The following is a 24,672-nucleotide window of genomic DNA, read 5'->3' as shown; positions in this document are numbered from 1 at the left end:
ACCATGCAACTTGCTGTCCTCCCGGGTAGGCTGGGTCAACCTGTTTTTTTCTCTCTTGAGGTTTTTGACTCTTTTTTTTGAGGTTTTTGTTGCTTTTCCTGCGCTTTTTTTTCACTATCACCACATTCACCACTATCATCAACTTATTACCACTAGTTTTACAATTTTTTTTTTTAATTCATGGTGAATGAACCTCATTTATATGAAATTACACCTAATGTTTGAGTAAAAAAAAGCTGAAATTATGAATTATTTTGACAAATAGTTACAATTGACTGTCAAAACAGGGTACTGTTTAGAAACCATTTCATTGTTTTTTCAAACGCTATAAAATTTAATAAAACACCCAAAATTCTATGAAAGTAGTGATCTGACCCATCATTTTACTCGAGAAGAGTGTTGTATGGAACAACGCATGTTATTTTTGGGCAATTCGCTTGAAAGAAAACCCAAATTTCTGAAGTGAAAACCTTGAAAACGAGTCAAATTTGACCCAAGGGACAACAGGAGGGTTAAAGTAGTCAACAGATCCAGTCCAACAATGAATAGATCCGACTAACTATTAGCCAAAGCCTGATATTTATTCCTCTGTGCTACAGATCTCTGTCATCCGAAAGCTGCCATCAGCAGACCTGTAACACAGACTTGGTTTGATTCCCCTTTGTACAAGTCATGGTTAATTATCTACATGGTTTCTCCACAACAAACACGCTGCATGCTTGAAATGTTTTTTTTAAAGGGACTGCACCTACACTGATAGATCCAGTTGTCTGGCAGCACCTGTGTGTGTGGGTTTCTGTGTAAAAAAAAAATGCTTCCGCCAATTCTTTTGTCAGTGATTCACCGACAGCTCAATAATTTAACCAAAGCAAACTGCACTGTCTCAATATTTTTGAGCTGATTGACTGTTTAACAAAAGAAAACATCTCTACAGTACCTGCGAGCACTCCTTCCCAGAACAGCTGCATTTTCCCCTTCCTGTTAACCACACGATGTTTATCCATTTCAGAATGTCTCTTCAGCTCAGCTTCATCAACATCTATGAGTACATTACAGTCCTCTCTTCAGTCACAAGATGCCCTGTCGCCTGGTTACTTTATGTCTATATTTACCCATCAACCCCCTAGAGTTCTTCCGGCTTCGTCACTGTACAAACCGGTTCAGAGTCACCAGGTGACACCACGTGTGGGAGGGGCTAGGAGGAAGGGAGGAGGGTGAGGTCGTCCTTCAAGATGTTGATTCAACCATTTCAATAATAATGTTTTGAGGGTTAGCCAGCACTCAAGGACAAAGTCTCCCCAGGGTTTATGGGTGCATGATATATCGACTCAATATTGTTATCGCGATATCACGTTGCGCAATATAATATCGAAGAATATTTTGTTTACTTAGTGGAGCGCTGCGTCCCGTCCATTGGCTGTGTGGCTTAGTTGTGTTCGAGTCAAAATTAATATCTATATCGCAATATTCATAATTGATATCGCAATATCACATCTTGTCAATATCGTGCAACCCTACCAGGGTGGGAGCAGAGAGTGGAAAGAGGAGAGACACCAAAAATCACTGGTGAGGAAAGATGGAGGAAGGAGGGGGGAGAGGAACACGTGGATGAGGGGAGGTGCAAAAGTAAATTAACCAGCTGTAACAGTTAATATTTAACTATCTGCAGTCCTGCCAAACAGTTTGACAACCCAATATTAAACAGATTTTCAACTATGATACACCACATTATCTATTTCCCACTCCTGTGCCAGTATTTTCTCACATGCTAACTGTATTACACAAATCTAACCATATAATGATGAAAAATAGATAATATTAAATATACCATAAGGACACCAGAATGCTAAGTAACCTCAGCCTCATTTGCATGGCTGCCCTAAAACAGGATAACTACCATTCAAATGTAACTCATAAATAATGGAAAGGAGAGAATGCATTAATATGCCAAGTCACACCCCTTTAATCATACTGAGGTCCATTGTGATAATGTCTGTGCATATCTGTCTGTCTGTCTGTCTGTGTGTGTGTGTGTGTGTGTGTGTGTGTGTGTGTGTGTGTGTGTGTGTGTGTGTGTGTGTGTGTGTATGTGAGCACACGTCTGAGGTTTTCATGCTTGACATAGAAGAGATTGGCTATTGAATGAGACCAGATGCGTCTGTCTCCCTTCTCTCTTGTCTCTCCATAATGGACAATTACCAAAGAGTTATGGTTTTCTGCCACAAACATAATAGAGCGAAAATTAAAAGGCCTTGTACGGCCTTTATGTGGTCAAGGCAACCAGATGAGACCCCCCCATCTCAAGCACATGGAGAGGACATACTGTATGATGTTACTCTCTATCTAACATTTTAGTTCAGTGATGAGTTATACAGAGAATAGGCCAATGTCTTTACAGTATATTTTTGGTGATATAAAGTCCAACATTTGTCGAACATTGGTCTGCACTGAGTCTAATCCATGTGTCTGTGTGCTGTTTGGTGGTGGGCAGGTAGCGTGCAGTGGGGTTTTAGAGCGTTCTAGGTGAAAACAGCTGGCTGCTGTGGCCAGAAACGACGCTGTGAGTTTGGTGAGTGTGAACAAAAACCTTAAAGGTTAGCACTTTAAACGCAAACAATAAGCTATAAGCAAAGTCAGACGATAATTCTCTGGGTTTTCATCACTAAGAGCGACCCCTTTTACATTTGAATAGTCATGTGATCCATTGGCAAAATAAAACTTTAAAGCGGTAGTAAGAGCGTGCCTATGTTCCCACAGCCCTATGTTCCCACAGTTCTAAGATTTTTTTCCAAAATTAGGCCCTATATGTTCCCACATCCTTTTTCATAAATTTGTATCGGATTTTATCTCCCTTTCTCCCAATTTGGTAGCCAATTACACCCAACCTATTATCCAGTAGCAATGGACTACAGATGGAATTTACCCTAACCCTAACATAGGGCCTAATTTTAAGAAAAATCTTAGAAATGTGGGAACATAGGGCTGTGGGAACATAGGGCCTAATTTTCAGTGAGGGACCATAGGGCTCACTTCCAGCACAACAAGCTGTAAACACAACATTGGCACATTATCATACCATAGAGCTGATATGGAAAATGTGTTAACAAACAGATGTTTATTTACACATCCAACAAACATGGAGCAGCATTAGCATTGCGAGCAAGTCCAGTGTTCACTTACTTTTTTTAGCTTTTTTCTGGACTCCACCAACTGATAGAGAGAGATGGTTCTTAAGCTGCTATGCTGCACTATGTCACCAGCTAGTCACTAACGTCTGTCTGAATGGGTTGGATGAGAGTGGTGAGAGGGAACCAAAACAGTCAATGATGTCAGCTACAGAGCTCAAAGGTAGAGCTAGACCGATTAATCGGTTTTGCCGATTAATCAGCACCGATAGTTGATTGGTGGAACTATCGTTATCGGCAAAAATCCATACTGATAGTTTTTCCTGGTTGCGTCCGTTGCTGGAGCGGCTGAGAAGCGCACGCTGTCATTCATTACCCAGTACACAGAGCTGAGAAGGCTCTGCTGGCATCATGCATTACAATAGCTCCTCTAGAGGCAAAATAAAAACTATCACTGATGCCTCGTGTTGTTTATTTTCGACACGTGTTACTGCGCGCTGCACGGAGAGCACATGCTTTTTTTTGTTTTTTTGTTTCAGTTTGAATGAATGTCTTTTATTGACATCAATATTTATTTATATTTATATATTTATTTCATTTAGCATGTTTCATGGTTCAATACAGTTTTTTTTTATTTTTATAATAAAGTTCAGCACTGGTTTAGTTTGGTTTTAGGAGTGACCTCTTTCAAATTACACATCCTGTAGTTATTTGAACCATTGTTAATATGAAATATGAATATGAATGAAAATATGAAAATGGGGATAAGTGCAGCTTTAAAGGTGCACTATGATTTCCTGCATGGTCTGTTGATGTTCCAAGTAAATTCCAAACAAAACAGAGCAAGCTCGCCCCTCCCCCCATATTTCTGTAACTGCCATGACTAACTGACTAACTTTCACTAACCCCCACCTCCACCCCCTGTTACCCTCCCCCAACCATCTTGTCGGTGATTGGTTGGAGTGGTTTGTTCTATTTTGGTGCACAGCCTGTGCCCCTAGTGTTTGTTTGACGTTTATGACCCCAGTGTTGTCTCCCGAGACAGGGGGTTTTCACGGTGTGTTCAGGGGGCAGGCAGCTAGCGGATCAAGGAGAGATGCCTTCGATTTGAGACAGAAATGAAATCGCGCCGAAATCATGCAAGAACTCATAGTGCAACTTTAACTCACCTTTCAGGACTGTAAAGATCCTTTGAAAAATGCTCACAGTTCATGTCCACATTAATGCCATAACTTGCAATAATGTAAGTAGTCACAAGCCTAAAAGGTTGGAAACCACTGATCCAGCAGTAAGCTTTTGCTTTAGCTGCATATATAATTAGTTCTTAGTAAATTTGAGCAGTGGACCCTTTGTCTTCCTCAGCAAATACAACTAAGATTCCTCCAGAAAGTCTTTCTTTTCAGCTACAATATAGCCGTCCTAACATTCCACCAACTTAAACATGTGCCTCAAAAATGTGTACATCATGTGCAGACACTGTCCATCTACTCTCTGAATCCCAGCGTGCTCCCTACACGGCCCAGCATGTGAAGATAAGCTTTTAGCATGATCTGAACATGCTCTGTGGCCCATGTCTAATGAGGGCAGGCCAAGTGGGGGACTGGGCGAGCTGTGATCCTGAACCTGAACAGCAGCCCCCCCTCTTAACCACTTCATGTCCTTACTTCAGAGAACACATAAAGAAAGTCAGAAAGCGAGGGACAGAAAGATAGATGTTTCTTGGTTGTCACTGCAGTGATAATCATCATCCAGAGAAGGATGACCATAACTGAATGTTTAAACATGGCTAACACATTTATTTCCATAAATCAGGTAAACAGCAGCAGGTATGAAACAGCAGGTATGAAACCTTGAGTGATTTTGTACAAAAGAATAGAGATAATAACAGAGATGAAGAGATTGATAAGAGTACTATAAGTGAGATCCAAACAGCAGTGTAGTGTGATCACTGGGCACAGAGAAAGGGATCAATGTTGGAATTAGATAACATCGACACTTCTCAGTCATTCTCTCCTCCTTTATCTCACCTACTTCCCCCCCTTTCACCCTGCCTCTTTTCTTTTCTCTACCAGCCTGTTGTCTCTTTCTCTATCACCTTCTTTCTCCTTCTAGTCCCTCCATCTCCTCCTCCAACCCCCCTGTGACCTGCCTGTCTACACTGGAAAACAGATCACAGCTGCTGGGCAGGAGCTTCCAAAATATGTCAATCAATATCCTGTCCACCCAATCACCACGTCTGACTGGGCCCCAGCAGGCCAGTCTGTTCACAAATGAACAACAGTGCTTATTCACGGCGTGCCCTTTTATACTAAGACTGAACCAAATGGGTTTGAAATGTCTCACAGATCAAGTGCAGATATGTGGATGTGACGTATGTCCAGCATAAAAGACCATTATTCTGTTTGTGTGTAATAAATAAATAAATCGGAATGTGTCTATAAAAAGCAATAAACTGCAGTAAACTCAAGCACACCAGCTGCACTCTCAAATTTTTATTAATTCAGTGAAGTGATGCCCCAAGGGTATTTTTTCCTATAATTGCGTTTGCCATTCAGAGCGTTCACCCATTTTTAAGCAAAATGTTTGCATAAATAGCCATTCAAATTTCCATTCCCTCTGCAAAAGTAAATGACTTCCTGAACTTCAAATATAGCTCCATCTCCCAAAATAACTCCATGAGAAAGTCTCACAACGGCATGCTGGTGAGTTTACTGAGTTACTCATCTGATGCTGGCTTCAACTCATGCTGTCTGATGATGCAAACAAAGAACTGCACTTGGTAATATTCTAATGCACCGAGTAAGACGCACGGAGCCACAACAGAGCCCTTGTACACAGGAAGAGTGACAGCACGTGGCATTTGTGAAAGGTCGTGGTGGACAGACAACATTTCAGAAGCTAATTTCTAACTGAGTGACTGAGTGAATCACTTGCAGTGATACAAGAGTATTTTACCGTTTGTCCTGAAAATACAGCAACAACTGAAACTTACAGACAGGACTTTGCCTAATCGACCTTTCGCTAAACACAGGATTTGTCCAATCATAGCTTAACATTTGTAAACTGGGGTTTCCCTGCTATTATACTGCTTAGGCACACCGCCTAAGAGTACGAGCGTGAAAAAAACAATGCGGAAAGCATGTGTGGACGGGTCACGTGTGTATGCTTGTTGTCTTCTGCACACATGCATGATGGTTCGTGGTCGTCGCCGGTGGTAAGCAAAAAGTCAGCTACTGTATCTCAACACATGGTTATTCAAATCAAAATACTCCTGATGAATTCTCCATTTCAATTTCTTAAATGTCTTTTTGTTTATCTCCTATCGATTCCAGTTCATTAAGGAAACAGTAAGCAACAGAGATTCATTATTGACAAACAGATTTGACTCAATACATTATGGATTAGGTAAATGGAAGTTGAACATAATGCCAATCAAACAGCGTGGGTAAAAACTTGTGCCTCAAACAGGATCATTGTACTCGGTATGAATGAGCTCCTCTGACCGGAGGCGCTGGAGCCGTATTCTCAGCGCAGAGCTGGAATGCACAGAAAACCCTGCAGTCCTGAAAGCAAGCGTGCAGGCCAGCCTGCAGCCAAGTTTGGGGCATTAATGAGGCAGAGAGAGAAATAGAGAAACTGACACTAACATTTCAAATGACACAAACTTCCTCTTTAACTGTTCATGCATTAACTAAATCATACTTTCTCTTCCTCGTTTCTGTCCCCATGCTTGTCAAAAATCTTCTCTTAAGCCAGTTCTGCACTTTCCATATTTAAACCCACATAAACTGAGTCACCTGCTTTTCTGTAAGTCTGCATTCACGCGCACACACACGCACACATGCGCACACAGCACTTAATCTGACACGTCCTGGTGGAATTAAGTGTCAAACTGTATCAGCATTTCTGGTCTGTGTCATGGGAGGCTCAGCAGAAAGACAAACCACCGTGCACAGAGAGGACAAAATGACAATGACGGCTGCCACAAATCAAACCGGTGATGCCTGTGCAGGGCAATAACACAGCATGTGTACTTTGGCATTAGGTAAGAGAATGAAGAGAAATAAACAAAATAATCCATGAGTTAAAGGGAAGAGAAAGGAAGCAGGGAAGGTGAGGTGGATGAATCCCACATTGAGTAAGCTGCAGTTGCTGACAGAGCATGGCAGAGTCAGAGACTGCACACATCATGTAACACACTGACTCATACACAAATACCTGCAAAAACCAGCCATAATGTAAGTAAGTGAGGATCCATGTGCATGTGTGTACATTAGTATTCAGTGTGATGCGGCTTTAAGCACTTCCCACTTTTAGCTTCTCTTTAGAAACAACATGCTGTCTCCTTTTGAATCCCATTTTTGGTCAAATCACGTACCTGGCCCCTGCCGCCTTTATGATAGGTTCCCTTTCCCCTGAGCAGTGATACTGCGTGCAGAGACATTTCCACAACAACATAAGGAAGTGAGGAGAAAGGTGATGAAGAGGACATGTTCATGTTCATCAAAACCTACAAATCTGCATATGCCTTTGCCCACTAATCCAACCAGAACTGAGTAGAACTGCAACAAGCCCACATATTGGCCCTTGACAATTTTTTTCTCATGAAAATTTAACATGACATATAGATAAGTCTCGGGAGCAATCAGATCTTTCAATCTTGACAACTCAACACCAAACCCAAGCACTTCATGACTCCATAACTTTTACAGGGACAGCAGCGTGTCTCCCTTACTGCCACAGAAGCATTCCTAACTTCCTAACCTCCCTTTTTTTTCTCCCACCTGAGCTCTTGATATTTTATGCAGGGACTTGCTTGATCCTGGAGGAACCCCCTCAGTGGGATCCCACACAGGCTCAGCGAGAAGCCTTGTTAGTAAAAGGACTGTTGAATGGTTGCCTCCTTTGCAGCACAAACAGCAGGATCTGGTATAAGCCCTGCCATTGCCTGCCTGTATGGGAAGCCAAGCACAGAGAGCGGAGGAAGCACTACAGAAAATATATTGCCGCAGACAAAGTTAATGGTTTCAACTGCAGAGATAGCAAGCCAAATGAGTTCCAGTGAGTGCAAGCAGCGGGGAGATGGAGAGGGGAGATTTGAGTCTCAAGAGAAAAAAACCATGAGGCATATTTTCTCATTTATTTGTCCAATAATAAAAAGCTCAATATTGCAACCATTTATTATTTTTTACTACTTACTTACTATACTATTTACAAAGCCATTTTCCTTTGTTGCTGTAGGAGCCAAGATAGAGTGCAGCAACTACAAGCAGTTAAGATTACATTTATCATCAAGAGATTGCATTACAGCTGTAATGACAAGGTGACTTTAAATCATAGTTTTTGTTTGCAGACAGTTCAGGAACAGCAAGCCACAATGTACACACACACACACACACACACACACACACACACACACACACAGTCTTGCATATTTTCCCACAGCTCACTGTGGACAGCTGAGGCCGATTATGCCAATCATGGCAAACAGAGACAACTGAAATCAGCAGCAGTAGCCTCTACATGCACAAGCATGTGTGCTGTGTGCTTGTGATCTGTGTGTGTGAGTTGCAGATGTGTAGTGCATATCATTAGACAGCCTGCAGCTGAGCGGCTCAGTAAACAACGCCTTAAAGAAAATTAATAGTCCCCTCCAGCCAACACAGCTCCCACTGCTTAGAGTACCCACTGCTTTCTATTACACACACACACACACACACCGCTGCCACGCTTAACTACAGCACCGGTCACAGGAACATCCTGTGGTGAGATCCAGGGTTTGTCTTTCGTGATGTGTGCTCCCCTCTTTGTTAACCATCAGCCTCAGCAGGCGACGTGTGGCTGTGTAGAATGCCAAACAGCGTTTCAGTGTCTCTGTGGTCAAGAACCACCCACATTTTGTCTATCAGCTCTGTTAACCCAACGCCCCACGGCTGCATTGTGCACTCGATGGATACGGCACTCCGGTGCTGATTTGGTAAACCGGTCTAAAATGAGAGAGGCACTAACCTGAGAGAAGGTTGTGTCCGGTGAGAGCAGTGAGGTGGAGTCTAGTGAAGGAATTAAAATACTCTGCTAGACTTAAGTGAAAAGACCTCTCCCTTCCCTCCCTCTCTCTCTCTCTCTGCGCTCTGTGGCTCCTCGCACTGGCAGGTTCAGGCTCGTGGTAAACTGCTGCCCTGCTGCATTGGTTGCATCCTCCCTTCCTTCTCTCTCTCTCTCTCGCTCTCTCACACACACACACACACACACACACACACACACACACACACACACACACACACACACACACACACACACACACACGCACTTGCACGCTCAGTGACAGACTATCTCGCCCTTTATCTCAACCTCCCGCTTTGCCTTACCAGATGCTTTCCTTCTTCTTTTACCCTTTCCTCATTCCTCTCTATAGCGAGTGAAGATAATCACATTCCAGCGGAGATGGGCATATGGCGGGGGAGCGACACTCAGCCCCAGAGTAAAGCCCCCTCTGTGTGTGAGTGTGTGTCGCATGGACAATCAGTCCCATTGTGTTGGGCGAGGGGAGGGCCAGTGAGAGGGGAAGAAGCCAATGGGCGTACTCATCAGCTGTCCCCGCTGCTGCTGGTGGCTATATGGCAGATATATGTAGGTGCTGAGCGTGACACAGAACAGGAAGAGAGGGGAGGGGTGACACAAGAAAGGCAAGGCATCTGGAGAGAGAGATGATGAAGAATTGATGTGTGTGTGTGTGTGTGTGTGTGTGTGTGTGTGTGTGTGTGTGTGTGTGTGTGTTATAAAGTAGAATCCTGAAGTAAAGGTTTATAGAAATCAGTTATCATTTGTCATCTTCCTAACTCTCAGTGGCTCGTGTAATGTGCTGGGATCATATTGAGCAGCACAGAGTAGGTTGGAGGTAGTGGGAGAAGTGCAAAGCAAGGCCACCCACTCTTTTCCCATGACAACCGAACAGCGGTTACACACTAAGAGGAGTCACATGGAGAAATATTTACAAAAAGAACCAAATATTTGAATATTGCCTTACACACCCAGTGTGTGGTGCTGTATGGCTAATATTTCATGAAACTCCCACGTGGACTGTGGTTTAAGAGGCACCGCTTACACCACTAGTATCTTAGCGTGCAAGTTTGATTCATTGAGCATTAGCCTGCTTAGTTTGTTCGTAGGCCGCTAAGTTGCTAGCTTTAGTAGTAGCTTACATGCTAGCCGCCTAGCTAGCTAAGCTAGTTTAATTGTACTGCTGGCCAATTCAGTGGAATAGGAGAGAACCAGACTGACTACTGAACCCATTTCAGAAAGAGGAGGCGGTGGCAGGCGGGGTGAAAGAAAGGGGCCGAAGACCAGTCAGAGGACAAGGCTTCACTGGGGATGGTCTCCTTATAATAATAATCTTAATAATAAGTTTAACTGACTAGTATTTCTGGTGCAGACAGCAGAGGGGATAGCAACGTTTAATCAACTAGTCGACCAAAGTCTGCGCCAAGTCAAAGTCTTATCAAAGCAAGTCTCAAGTCAAGTCTCAAGTCCAAGTTAACAGTCTTCATGGGTCAACTGCAAGTCACTGAAAACTGACCATTACAGTAAAGTGAACATTTTACAAAGTATTTCAAAGCTGTGTAAATAATTGTAGTCATATAAAGCTTAAAAAATTACATCTAATCCATAGGCCTAATAATTAAAGATTAAAGACATGTGGCTATGTAGCCTATTTATTTTTTAGCATGCGTGGCTCTGTGGATGGCAATGTCAGTCTGTTGGTTGGTCCATCACTTTGTGCCAGACTCAACTTTCTCAACAACTATTCAATAACCCCTAGAGCCCTTTTTATTTTGAGTAAAATGTCTTATGTCAACTGCTGAATGGATTTCCATCAAATTTCATCCAGACATTCATGTTCCCCTCGGGATGAACGATAATAACTTTTGTGATCCCCTCACTTATCTCAGAGCGCCATCATCAGGTAAAAAATTGAATTTGCCCAATACTTTGGTTTATGACCTAATACCTTCAATACTAACAACATTATTATCAGTCTCATCAGGACTTTAGCGGCTGAAAACTTGACCCGTGCATGTTTTTGCTTACTAGTCTAGAGTCAGGTCTACAGTATGTCAAGTCCAGTTCAAGCCTCAAGCCCTAAGTCAGAGTCAAGTTCAAGTCCGAAATGTACAGCTCTTGTGAAAGCCTTTGAAATGTTTTCATTTCAGAAAGTAGTTAGTTTTGTTTTAGCTTGATGACATAGCATGTTTTTCTTCTTCATAATTGGGGTTTTAAGCTGATTTCACAAGTCCAAGTAGTCAGATAATGTTACCAACCCATAGATAACCACTTAGGCCTCCAGCTGAGGTCAAAAATAAAAAAAATAATTGTATGTCAAAATCATATTGGGTCTTATAGATCTATTTGCATCGTCTTCCTCCATTGTCACTCACAACTGCGCTTCTCAGCAGAATACAGCAGACTACAGAGCGGTGGTTGGCTGGAGTGGCTAAAGTGTTGACATGGTGAGGAAGAGCACTCACTTGTACTCATATTGTCAAACGTGTCTGTGAAAATAACCTACAGGCACCGATAAGTGTCACAGTGGCACGTTGAGAGAAGTCTTGCTTTTTTTTTTTGTGAAGAAACATGCTTTTGGTTGAATACGATGCGCACACAAATACACACACAGTCCACAATCACACCTAAGGCACTCGCCTAAAAAGATCTTAATGTCAAGGAGCTTCGCTCTGTCCATCTCTTTTTGAATTCATACTGGCAGCCGTCATAGTCCTGACCTCCTTTCTACTCTCCTCTCTGTCATTGCATCTATTTTTCACCTATTTCTTTGTCTCCTTTTAACTTTAATCCTCCATTTTTTTAACCAGCCCCTTCTTTACTGATTCTTTACTCATTCTCTCTACTTTTTTTATCTCACTTCCCTGTTTAGTAATGCTTTACCACAGCTGGAAATTCAGCACGGGGCTGGTGATTCTCTGTATAATGATCTAACACACCCTTTATTGTTAACCCTTTATAACCGGACATGGATGCCCATTAAAATAAAATCCTTTCAGCAGTTACATGAAACGACCTGCTCACAGCTGACATACATGAGCGTGAGACTAAGAGCGTACACACTCTTAGTCTCACGCGCACCTTGATACACACTGTGAGTCTGTGCAGGCCTCATTACACAACACAGTAATTAGTGACCGGAAGGCCGAGAGAGTCAATAACTGTGTCCAGACGTCACCATCAGCAGCGGTATGTGTGTATGGTGCATGTCTCTGCGGACTATGAATGTGTGTGAGTGTGGGTGTGTAAACCACATGCAGGAAATCAGCGGGCTACAGAAATAACTGTATGCTTCGTTTCCTTCTGGCCATTTACTGCAGAGCCATTACCATAGACAAGTCAGTACTGCGCTCTCAGACAAGGTCAGACAGCCTGCAGCACATTTTATTTATACTAATGCCATTTTGCTTATCGGTCTGATTCTTCTCTTATTGATTCCTGATCAATTTTCTGTATGGAGAAAAAGTATTTTGTCCTCTTTATTCAAATGGCAATTCATTTAGCAATTTTGTCATTTCATTTGAACATGCATTTTGTAATTGACAATTGGATATGCACACTGGCAATGCAATCATCAATTAAATTAGTTTACTACAGTAGGACCTCTGTTGGCATTTTGTGTTTATCTACATCCTACTGCTGAGCCATTACAATTACCTTGGACAAAGTTAGTAGCTTTCTAACAACCTAGGCTAACGATAGATACGTATATATGTCTGAAGGCTTAACCTTATGGTCGTTATGTGAGGTATAAACTTACAGATCAAGAAGAACAGTGTCGCACAGTGTCGGCGTTGACGAAGTGGTCTGGGGCTGTGTTAGTCACTGAACAAGGAAGTGATGTCCGAACTAAAGACTTGGTGAGACGTCTGACAGATTGAATTGCAATAACCGAGAGGCACATTTTTCCTTTTCCATTTGTCTAGCAGCAATCTGTCCTGGAACTCCCAATAACTGTGAGTTTCTTGAAGTTAACATGTATTTAAAGGTCCCATGGCATGAAAATGTCAATTTATGAGGTTTTTTAACATTAATGTGAGTTCCCCCAGCCTGCCTATGGTCCCCCAGTGGCTAGAAATGGTGATAGGTGTAAACCGAGCCCTGGGTATCCTGCTCTGCCTTTGAGAAAATGAAAGCTCAGATGGGCCAATCTGGAATCTTCTCCTTATGAGGTCATAAGGAGCAAGGTTACCTCCCCTTTCTCTGTTTTGCCCACCCAGAGAATTTGGCCCACCCATGAGAAAGAGAGACATCATGGCTTTCAAACGAGCAAAGTGGCAGTTGGTCAAGGCCACACCCCCACCCTCCACCTTGCCCCCCTCTCCTCCTCAATAGCATTTAAAGCTACAGACACAGAAATGGCACATCCTAAGGAAAAATCATTGTAGGACTGGCTCTAGTGGCTGTAATTCTGCACCAAGGCTGAATTTCAGGAAAGAGACTTCAGATACAGTATTAGGGGACCACTAAGGTCTATATAAAAGAAACTTCAGATACAGTATTAGGGGACCACTAAGGCCTATATAAAAGAGACTTCAGATACAGTATTAGGGGACCACTAAGGTCTATATAAAAGAGACTTCAGATACAGTATTAGGGGACCACTAAGGTCTATATAAAAGAGACTTCAGATACAGTATTAGGGGACCACTAAGGTCTATATAAAAGAGACTTCAGATACAGTATTAGGGGACCACTAAGGCCTATATAAAAGAGACTTCAGATACAGTATTAGGGGACCACTAAGGTCTATATAAAAGAGACTTCAGATACAGTATTAGGGGACCACTAAGGCCTATATAAAAGCATCCAAAAAGCAGCATGTCATGGGACCTTTAATGATTTCAAATTGTACTCCCTTACACTACTCTTTGCTGACAAAAGTAATCACATAACTGTAATGCGTTGCCGTCTAACACTGTTAATGGTACACAGATATATCAAAGAACAGAGGACAAAAATGAAAAAGTCTCCAATGCCATGTTTGGGATCATATGATGTCATATGAGATTATATGATGTGCCAGTAGGTTGCAAAATTGGATAAAGAGTACTGGATCAGATGAAAAGTGTGGATCAACACCTTTGGTATCAACAAGTCAGGTAATGCAATGTCTCTGGAAATATCACACACACTATGTCATTTTCAACAGCATCACCCAAGGGTCTCTATTAGTAGAGGTAGGCCAAAACACACTGGGGTGCAAGTCCTTCATGTGGCCTCAGACTGGACCAAAACAACAACTGTGAGTATGTAATGATACTCAGTCATAGAGAACAAAAAAGCTTGAGCCCCGCTATAATGTTCCTTTGATTGCACATTGTTTTGTAATAAAGTTTGAGCAACCTACTTACTTACTGATTGACTAACTCTGTTTGGCTCCCTTGATTTTGCAAGCAGGGATTTTTGCAATTTTGTAGATCCATAGATCCAAAATAAATTAACAATTTTTTATTATTCTCCACTATATGCAAAATAGACCAAACCAAACTGTAAATGTGGTGCACAGCTCCACTTTGCTGACTTTAACTCCATAAAGGAAAGTTTAAGAGGATATTCGGGGGTTCAAGAAGTTAGACAAACACACATTTAAAAACTGGAGTAAATCCATCACTCTAATACTGTGATGTTGTTTGCATAAGGTCAGACACTGGGTCATTCATTCTGGGCCTAATTAAGCACTGCCGTTATTGTCCTAACCAAAAGTGACAAATGAGGATATTAAAAGAAACCATCTAACAAACTCAGTGTGCACATTTATCCTAATGCACTGTCCCTGACAGCTTTCAGCCTAAGTGGTGCTAATTCTGTTAAAAAGTTGCAGGATGTGTACATTAGTGAGACTGTTGCACAGTGGTAGCTGAGAGTAAATGTGACAGCACATAGCTCAGCAATGGCATTATGGCACTATATTGAGGAAGAAAATATGTTGCGGTTATCTGAAAAATAATGTGATGATATGCACAGAACTATTATTAAATGACGGAATATCATCAAAGACTGTTTTCACCCCACTCCCCTCCGGGAGGCGTTTCAGGTCTCTCCGCACCCGTACCAGCAGGTTCAGAGGAAGCTTCTATTCTGCGGCTGTCACCCTACTGAGCTCTAGCCCTGCGTCCCGGTGACAATTAACCTACTAATTGCACATATCTGTACATGTTGTTCATATTACATAGCCATATTTATTCTGCTCTTATAAACACTGCAATATATTTATTGTCCTGCCTATGCACCACCTGTCTATACTTTGTACATCACATTGCACTTTTCTGCTTTTTTGCACTTCTGGTTAGACGCTAACTGCATTTCATTGTCGTTGTACTTGTACACTGTACAATGACAATACAGGTGAATCTAATCTAATCTAATCTTCTAGATTTCTTGCCAGTGTAAAGAGCTGAGCACTATTTTACCAGGAAATGACTTTTAGAAGAATGTCCAGCATCTGAGGTGTGGTGAACATTGAATAACACATTGAATATTATGTTTGGAAATTATACCTCTTATGAGCCAACACATTCATTGATTATTATCTGCAGGAAGACCTATTGTATTGTTTCCATGGTGACTATTGAAGTATTGGTTTTTCAGACAGTGAGTAATGGACCTGCTCAAGTTGTCTCTATACAGTATGCAATTTGACGTGAGCACACACACATATATATATATATATATATATATATATATATATATATATATATATATATATATATATATATATACAGGCATTACCGGCATGCAGGTACACTTGCATGAAGGCAGCCGACAAATCCTTTGGATTTAATGCAGACACTAACTCACAAATACACACCGCTTGGTATGAGAAATGCAATCAAACACTTAACCCTCTGAGCCCTAAGGTCATTTTTACAATTCATTGGCCCCTGTTCTGCACAGTCAATCTACAAACATATTTTCTTTTCAGGAAAAATTGGGCTGTCAGAATATTTTTCCTGCATTGATGTCACTTGAATGTAAAAGAAGTTATGGGACCATAAAGACAAATGAAAAAATTCATTACGAGTGTCTGTATGGATCTGCAGAATGGAGCGCGCATCAACTTTTTTCAATATTCAACCTGTCAAAGCATTTCAACTTTTTAAATATTTCTGAGCAGCGTCAGCGGTGGTTGAATGAAGAGAAACACATTCAGTTCATTTTGAGTTTAAGGATTTTTATCAAATTGATTGAGTCAGTCGGCGTTTAAATGTCATATCGGTGCATTGCAAATGGTCCTTTTCATTTTTTGTGACACTTTCAAGCGTGAACAACATAATATATGTGCATATATTTTCTTCTGTCCTTCCTTATGCCTCACAACATTCTCCCACTCATCACAGACATAACCACACACTGCCCACCTCACACATACCTTCTTACCACTGCACTTTCCTCTTCCCTCTCTAACTCCCCCACCTCTCTACTACCACATGCACCTACCACTCTGGCACTTTAGTCCATCTCTCCCTCCACCATCCATCTCTGTCTTCTCTCTTTGGCCTGAGAAGAGAGGAGAGGGGAGGAGAGCAGCATGGCTCCGGGCCGTTACCCACCACATCTCTATAAGCGAAGAACCACGGGCCTCCCACACACACATCATTAATTAAACCCATGTCACTTAAAATGCATGCATGTTCAACAGCAGAGACACACACACACACACACACACACACACACACACACACACACACACACTGGCATGCACACACTGCATTTCAGCCCCTGCTGTTTTCATTGACTCCCCCCCTCCTCCTGGTGAACCACACACATTATGAAGGTCAATGATGAATGACGGGTATTGTCTGCCGACACACACGTGTTCATAGATACACACACACAAGAACAAAAGCTACAAAGAGACAGCAAACAAGGTACAGAGGCTAAATCTCCATCTCTACAGCAGCAGGGCACATCTGTCATGAAGGGCAGAGCAGGCAACGGGCCTCTGCATCTGCCCCCGCATCACTGGAACAACCAACCTTGGATTGGTTCCCATAATCAGCCTGACACACACACACACACACACACACACACACACACACACACACACAAAACACATCTGCTGTCAGTCTGCCAAAATCAATGCTGACTGTGCAGAGTCTGTGCTGAGCTGCGTTGCGAGAATAATATCAACGCTAGACACCAAATATAAAGACACCAGACTGATTAAACAATTGCTTTACCATCTCCGCACAGAAGACACTTGGCTGCTTTCATTATCAGCCTTATCTTTCTCATCTTTCCTCGCAGTAAACACACAGAATAAATCCCAATATAATCCACCCTGAATTAACAATAAGAGTTTAGAGCGATCACTGAGAGCGATAACTACTTCATTATTTCCGTGTATGGGGGTGCGTCAGTGACAGTATGTGTGTGTGAGCACCGGTGAGCGCCAGTGCACCATTATACACACACACACACACACACACACACACACACACACACACACACACACACACACACACACACACACACACACACACACACACAGGATGCAAAATGAAATGTACGCTGTTTAACAATACTGTTTTGGCTGAACTTATAAGAGGTCAGTTTATCAAGTCAAGTGCCATTGCAATCATACACATATATATAGACTATGACAATTATCATCTATTACAGTAATAATCCACCTTTTATTGCTCAAAGTGCACTGCTAAAATTCACTGTATGATCTTAGATCACCACCTCCTGCATGTACTCACCTTTCTACTCTGCCCACTTAAATTAATATTCTGTGCACGTTTTAAGAATTAAGTCCAGGCTAACAGAATTGACTATGTTCCCCTTTACATCATTACACCCTCTAAAAGGGCAATCACATTTCATCAGAGCGGGCTGATCGGGTGTTCTGCTCTGTTGATAACAGGCAACGTGAGAGGCTTAGATTTCATTTCAGCAATGAGAGAGAGAGAGAGAGAGAGAGAGAGAGAGAGAGAGAGAGAGAGAGAGAAGCTACAAGGAAGAAAGCAACAGAGGAATACGTGGATGGAAAAAAGAAAAAAAAAGACTTTTTCTGGAGGCACCTACTGTACTGTAGAAGAGACAACGACAACGACACAGCGAGACTCATCAAATGGAAACAAACACACGTACTAAATTTAGCTCATCATCATCAACTTCACCTGACTCACGACTTTCTAGTTTTGCCTCCAGACTCAGGTATCCACACACCAGTCAGATCTAATAGAACATACTGTGTTGTTGAAGCTCTGTAAATATGAAGCTTAAGCACCTTTAGCGCTTGGGGCACACACACAAGGAAGTCACAGGTGAAATGAATAAGTAACCATGCTAAGAACAACCAGTCAAGCCTCTAAAGGCTATAGTGTTACAATACAAAAATTGTGGATGGAAGATTGGCTGGAGATGTGGCTAAAAATAAAAATCATGTCCTAAGAGTGATGCTAGAGCAGATTTTAAAATGGTTTGGTGCATGAGTGACTCTGACAACTTTCTGCATATTATGAAGCATTTTATGTTCAAAGTTTGTGTCCATTTTGGCATGAATAAGTTGCGAGAGGAATGCTCATGAGTTGTCCAAAATGGAAAGGGTTTATGCACTGGGAAGTGTGCATGTCTTTTATGCCTTTTTAAAAATGTAAAAATCTAAAAATGTATTCTGTGGGGAGTATGAATATCCAAAACAAATCTGGCCATTTTTGTTTCAAAATACCTCGTCATGGAGGTCGAGGTTTTTACATGATAGCAGTGACAACAAAAGCATTAGGTAACATCTTCTGGAGACTATGAAGTTTAGTACAACATTTGGAACAGTAGTGAGATACTTTTCGATCGACAGGCAGAGGGACTGATGGTCAAGGCCATCTTAAGGCTCTGCAGCTAGCGGGGCAACACATATATAGAATATTCTAAATATGTTGTTTTATATACAGTATGAATTTGATAAGGCTAACTTGTCAGCACTCTCTGGTGGACAAACTATGTAATGGAGACACTGTTTCAACACTACTTTCGTCATATTTGTGGTATTTCTGCACTGGGAGCTTTTGTTATTTATTGGCCGTCAAATAATATCAACACATTCTCACTCCCATCGCGTAAAATACGGACGCTTGGTCAGGTGCCTTTGGCGTTGTTATTGATGCTAAAAGTCTCCTATAGCGTCATATAACGCGCTTCAACTAAACACGCTGGGTTTGGGACTATTGAGGCAGTTAGGTTAAAGTGGGTGGGCTTATAAAAAGGTACGTTTCCATAACACGTGGGACAAGAACGGGATGGTTAGGTTGAGGAAAAGAAGAAAGCGACGGTTGGGTTTAGGAAAACGTGACACGCGGGACGCAATCCCCGGTCTCCTGGTTGAAAGCCCTGTGTTGTTTGACCCATCCACCACCCCAACCAACCTCCCTATGCGGATTTTTGGGCTTTCATACTACTCGCTACCGTAGTCGCTCTTAATGCTACGTCATCTTCAAGTTCCGTGTAGCTGCTGCTCTCCCCGGTGCGTTCTACAAACGCTTTCTGCGTCGTTTCTGACGCTGACAGCCACTGCCCAAACGTCCGTATTTTACGAGTTTAGACTGAGAACGGGTTGACAGTATACGTTTTGACGTACCAATATATCTGCGCTAAGCTTGTATTGACTTGTTTGTATAGCTCCTAATTTTGTGATACTCCATTTCATTTCAATATCACCCTATTACTATCTTGACAGTCCTGGCCGGCGCTGGAGTGTAGTCTAGCTACACCACATATCTACTGTATTATAGGAGAATCACAATCCAAACACATGAGTGTATATGCGCTGATACTCAGAAGTGGTGTTACTAAACCTAGTGACACCCTCTCCCACGTTGAAACAATGAGCGTGGTGAAAGGACCCGGCCTGCTGGTGTTCCCAGCCTTTTCCTTCCTGCCAATGAGAATGAAAGCCGAATGCCTCGCAGTGTTTCCTCTCTTGTGCTAACAAATAATGGTGACTCGCCCCAGCTCACCAACAATACACACCACCGTTAAAAAAAAGGTGCACAGTTGAGGGTTATGCAACGTTACAACACACACATACTCACATTTTCATCACCCTACTATGCTGCCCTAAAACACAACACAACACAAACGCAGTTAAGTCATGGGGCATCAGGGACGTTGCCAAAAGGCCAGAGTGGTTAGAAGAGGGTCTTAAAAGGGGGAAACGGTTCCCAGGCCTCTGAGAACAAAACTGTCTTTTTTTTCCCAGCCTGGTGGATTTAAATGCTCCCTCGCACAGCAGAAGGCCGGTCCACATGGAGACCAACGCTGCCGCTCAGTGAATCGACACGCTCGCTCCAAGGGTGTACACTGTATCTGACCAGTAATACTGAAACAAATGCATTTACCAAACACTGGTGCTACATAAACACATTGGCGCTACATAACATTCACATAAGAGCTGGGCAATATGGAGGAAATAAAAATAAAATATCTTTGACCAAATACATCGATATCGATATTCTATCAATATTGTAGAGTTGACCATTGGCCCTTCACTAAATATTCACACAGTCACATTTTGTCATCAGTAATGTGGATACAATGACTAAGTGGTTAAAGGCACTCTGGTAAGTTCAGAAAATGACATCACTTTAATGTAATGTAGCCTTTAAAACCAGGAAAAGACAACATATCATATAATGATATCCAAAATTTAAGATGGTATCTAACCTCGTATATAGATGGATATAATATTAATATATTGCCCAGCCCTACATTCACATTGGTAAACCACTGACTGCTAACAAAACCTAATTAAAAAACACAATTACAGACGTACCGTGTACTGCAGAGGGGAGGGAACCTTTTCAGATAATTTGCTCCTGTTTTGTGCAGCCCTAGCAATTGTGGTCAGAGGGAACAGCAACGCATCATCAGAGTGGAAAATAAATGGTCTATGTGGCAGAGCAGCCAGATGAGAAGATTAGAAAATGGACCCTGCTCGCTGGTAGAACATAGAGATTACCTAAATGCCAGTCAAACAAGGATAACAGAGCAGCAGGGATTAAACAAGTTTAGGGAATGCTTAATGGTAATGAGACATACGTCACAGATGATGTTTGTGAAAGGCTGGGCAGAAGAAAAAATAATTTTCATCATTTAACAATTTCAGTGTAAAGCCACATATGGAGTCTCCAAATCTTACCATAACAGCAGAGCAGACACATCTTTGCGTTTTTACCTTTCCGCCTCCAAAACCAGTACTTGCGCCGTCGTTTCATTGTCAGTTTGTTTGTCTTTTATTTTGATAAAGAAAATACCAACCCAAGATCTCCTCCTAACAAATATATATTCAACCAATGGCAGTGTTCATCCTCACTGCGTTGTCCAGCCTATATGGATCACCTACCCGAGGCAATGTGTCTGAGACGGGACCTCTGGTAACCAACGGCCAGCCAGTCCATGCCGCGTCCGAGCCCGTGGACAGAGCGCAGGTGGAGTGAGAAAGTAAGGTGTATGAACAGATGAGTTCAAAGGAAAAATATTAACAACAAACACTAAAGTTTCACTTCCTATGGAAGTTGTGGCCTACAACCTAATACACCTCTGTTTAGTACTTTCTCCCCTTCCTTCCTCTACCTCCAAACAACGAGGCAGAGGACACAGGAAGATTGCTGAGACCTACTATCCTCTCCAAGAGTAGAAAGACAGCGCTGTAGAGGAAGACAAGTCATCCAGTCACCAACACCCTTGCATCTTCTTGTCATCTTGCAGATGGGGTGTACATTTCACAGAACCACATTTCGCAAAGGTGGAAAAAAAACCTGTCCAGGTTACACAATTGCCCCGCATCTTCCTCTCTGTAAAGTTCCTTCCTCAAAGTCTTTCTTGGTCCCTCGGTGTCCAGCAGGTCTGAATTCTCCTTTTCGGAGCTCAGACTGAGCTTGTAAGGTACAGTGGCTTTCTGGGAAGAGCCTAAACAGGCTAAACAATACCAGTCAGGAGGAGGAAACGACACACTGCAGGCAGGAAACCCTGGCTGGCAGTGCATCCTGGCCTGAAACACTGCAGATATTTAGGCTTCTATTGATTTATCATATTGGGATTCAGTCTAGTAGCCCTGACTCAGTGTATCAAACCCAGCTGATAGGGTTCGAAGGTAAAATAAAAAATAGATTTACAGTAAATTACAGATTCTAAAAGAAAGCAATCTGGCCCTGGGTGGTGTGTGACACATAAAGGCTCACGTACACGAACGCATTAAGGATGTGTCAACAGACTTTGTTTTTACTCAACCATTTTTCTCTGGAAAGTAGCCCATTGTTAGTTTCCTCTCTTTACGTCATTGTTTTTCCAGCAGGTGAATGTAAGCAATATCCCTCCGTCTTCATTGAATCACAGGAATAGTCTGTCCGTGGGTTACAGTAGACTGTATTGGTTAGGTTATTAAAATATCATATATTATTGAGTCAAAATGAAACAATTAAAAGAGCAAGCTCATGATAATGTGCTTTCAAACAGAAGGACCTCTCGGTTTTATAGAGACAGTCCAACACAACTGATAGCTGTTGATTGCTTTCTTATTGATTTGGGAGCAACAGCACAGTATCATTGCTAGAATAAAGTGGATGTGGATGGCTGCTGTGTTGCAAGGAGTACACATGTGTCCATATCACACGCTGAGCCTGTAGGGCCACCCGCTGGTCGATGGGGGAAACATTTCTGAGCTTTTACCTCCACCTACTGGAACATTTGCAAACTGGAGCGCTTCAAACGTGATCCTAAATACTGGTGTTTGTAAGAGCCAGCGTGTGTGCAACCACTGAGGGATGTTACACAAACAAACACACACATATTAGTCGTTTCCTGCTGAGTGCAGCCCACGCCCACGGTGATTATGAACTGAGCGAACCGATAACCACCTCCACAAACAAACACGTCTGAGACATCTCTACCAGACACAGAGTAAACATTGGGAACATACATTGACATAACGAACTGAAGTCATTCTGCATTCCTCAATATAATAACAGACTTATGTATAAACAAAGCGTGTTGAATTTTTTTTTGTTGGTCATTTGCTTTGTAATTGGCAATAATCACAGTTGGCACATACTGTAAGACAACAATATACTGTACACCATGCTCACTTATTTCATAAAGTCATAAAGTTGAAGTGATGAAGATCGATACATTGACAGCTTCACGCCAAGCCTATTGATATTCTCTGTCAGGACAAGACTTCCTCCTCAAAGTATCATGTCTGGATTAGTCTATATCCTTGACGTTCCACTTCCGGGATTGCTTCGTTGCCGAAAGAAATTCTGCCGGATTTCACTCATTTAGGTCGGATATCCGTTGCCTTGGGCTTCCTTTGTGTTGGCATTTAAAACTCCGGTGGATTTCTGAGGACTATGGTAAACTGCTCCTCAAATCTCTGCAGGGTAATCCAGACAGCTAGCTAGACTATCTGTCCAATCGGAGTTTTCTCTGTTGTACGCTCAACTTTTGAACGTACACGTTCCACCAAAACAAGTTCCTTCCCGAGGCTATTTTGCAGCGGCACCGCGGCTTTTCCGGTGCCTAGGCGATTGTGATTGGTTTAAAGACATGCCAATAAGCCGAAATAGCCCATGATCAGGCAATACAACCGGTAGAGTTGGAGCACTATAGGTTGGACCTTATTAGTAAGGGAAAGCTTCAGCCTGAATCACGGAAGAGTCATTATGCCTTGATCCTCATACTCCATCATTTGACGTTTCTGTAAATTTGCGGTTACTTCCAAAATTTAATGAAAGGGATCCTGACATTTTCTTTGTGTTGTTTGAACGTTAAGCAGAGGCCCGAAGTTGGTCTGACACTGATAGCAGTCTACTGCTTCAGTGTGTGCTCAATGGCAAAGCCCAGGAGGCATTCTCAGCCTTGAGTGTTGCGGACCGTGGTAGCTACCAGTTGGTTAAAGCTGCTGTACTTAGGGCCTATGAAGCATATCGTCAGCGGTTCAGGTCAGACCAAAAGGAGAAGCGGTCTCACACTGAATTTGCTCGTGATTTAGCCACTCATTTGAATCGATGGTGTGCTGCGTCTCAGGTAAAAACCTTGGAGGATTTGCAGGAACTTATTTTGCTTGAACAGTTTAAAAATACTCTGCCTGACCATGTGGTAACTTACATAAATGAACAGAAAGTAAAGTTACAAATGCTGCTTAATTGGCAGATGAGTTTATCTTGACCCATAAAGTTTTTTTTGGGGAGAACCGTGGTCGTGGAGATGCTGCCCACTCTAACAGGAGTTTGTCAGAAGGGACAGACATGTTTTCAGTTGAAGTGGACAGGGGTTTCCAGGGAAAGCTGGACCCAAATTGTGTCTGTAATTACTGTTTGGGGGAGGGTCACTGGAGAAATGAGTGCCGGTGTTGAAGAAAAAGTTTAATCCTGTGTATTCGCCAGGAAAATCATCTGCTGCTGCTGCGGCGTCTTTGCGTGCAGAGTGAAGTCGTGTCATTGCTGCTGTGTGGGAGCACACAAAACCTTCATTATCGGAGTCGGCT

General features: G+C 42.3%; 1 protein-coding gene across 5 annotated transcripts in view; it reads right to left on the bottom strand.

The window, feature by feature from the left end:
• fgd4a (FYVE, RhoGEF and PH domain containing 4a) overlaps positions 1 to 24,672 on the bottom strand; it is a 63,449-nt gene that overhangs the window by 32,882 nt on the left and 5,895 nt on the right. Inside the window, exon 1 of one of the 5 annotated variants that reach the window (XM_028585933.1) lies at positions 21,532 to 22,067. The exons of 2 other annotated variants lie outside the window; for them this stretch is intronic. In XM_028585933.1, the coding sequence (XP_028441734.1) occupies positions 21,532 to 21,586 (55 nt within the window). In that variant the 5' untranslated portion in view covers positions 21,587 to 22,067. 2 more of the 5 variants (XM_028585932.1, XM_028585936.1) reach the window with 2 other exon arrangements.

This window comes from Perca flavescens, chromosome 8 (genome assembly GCF_004354835.1).
Source record: "Perca flavescens isolate YP-PL-M2 chromosome 8, PFLA_1.0, whole genome shotgun sequence".
Taxonomy (NCBI): domain Eukaryota; kingdom Metazoa; phylum Chordata; class Actinopteri; order Perciformes; family Percidae; genus Perca; species Perca flavescens.
The sequence above is the reverse complement of the archived record's forward strand: the minus strand, read 5'-3'. Positions and strand labels throughout refer to the sequence as shown.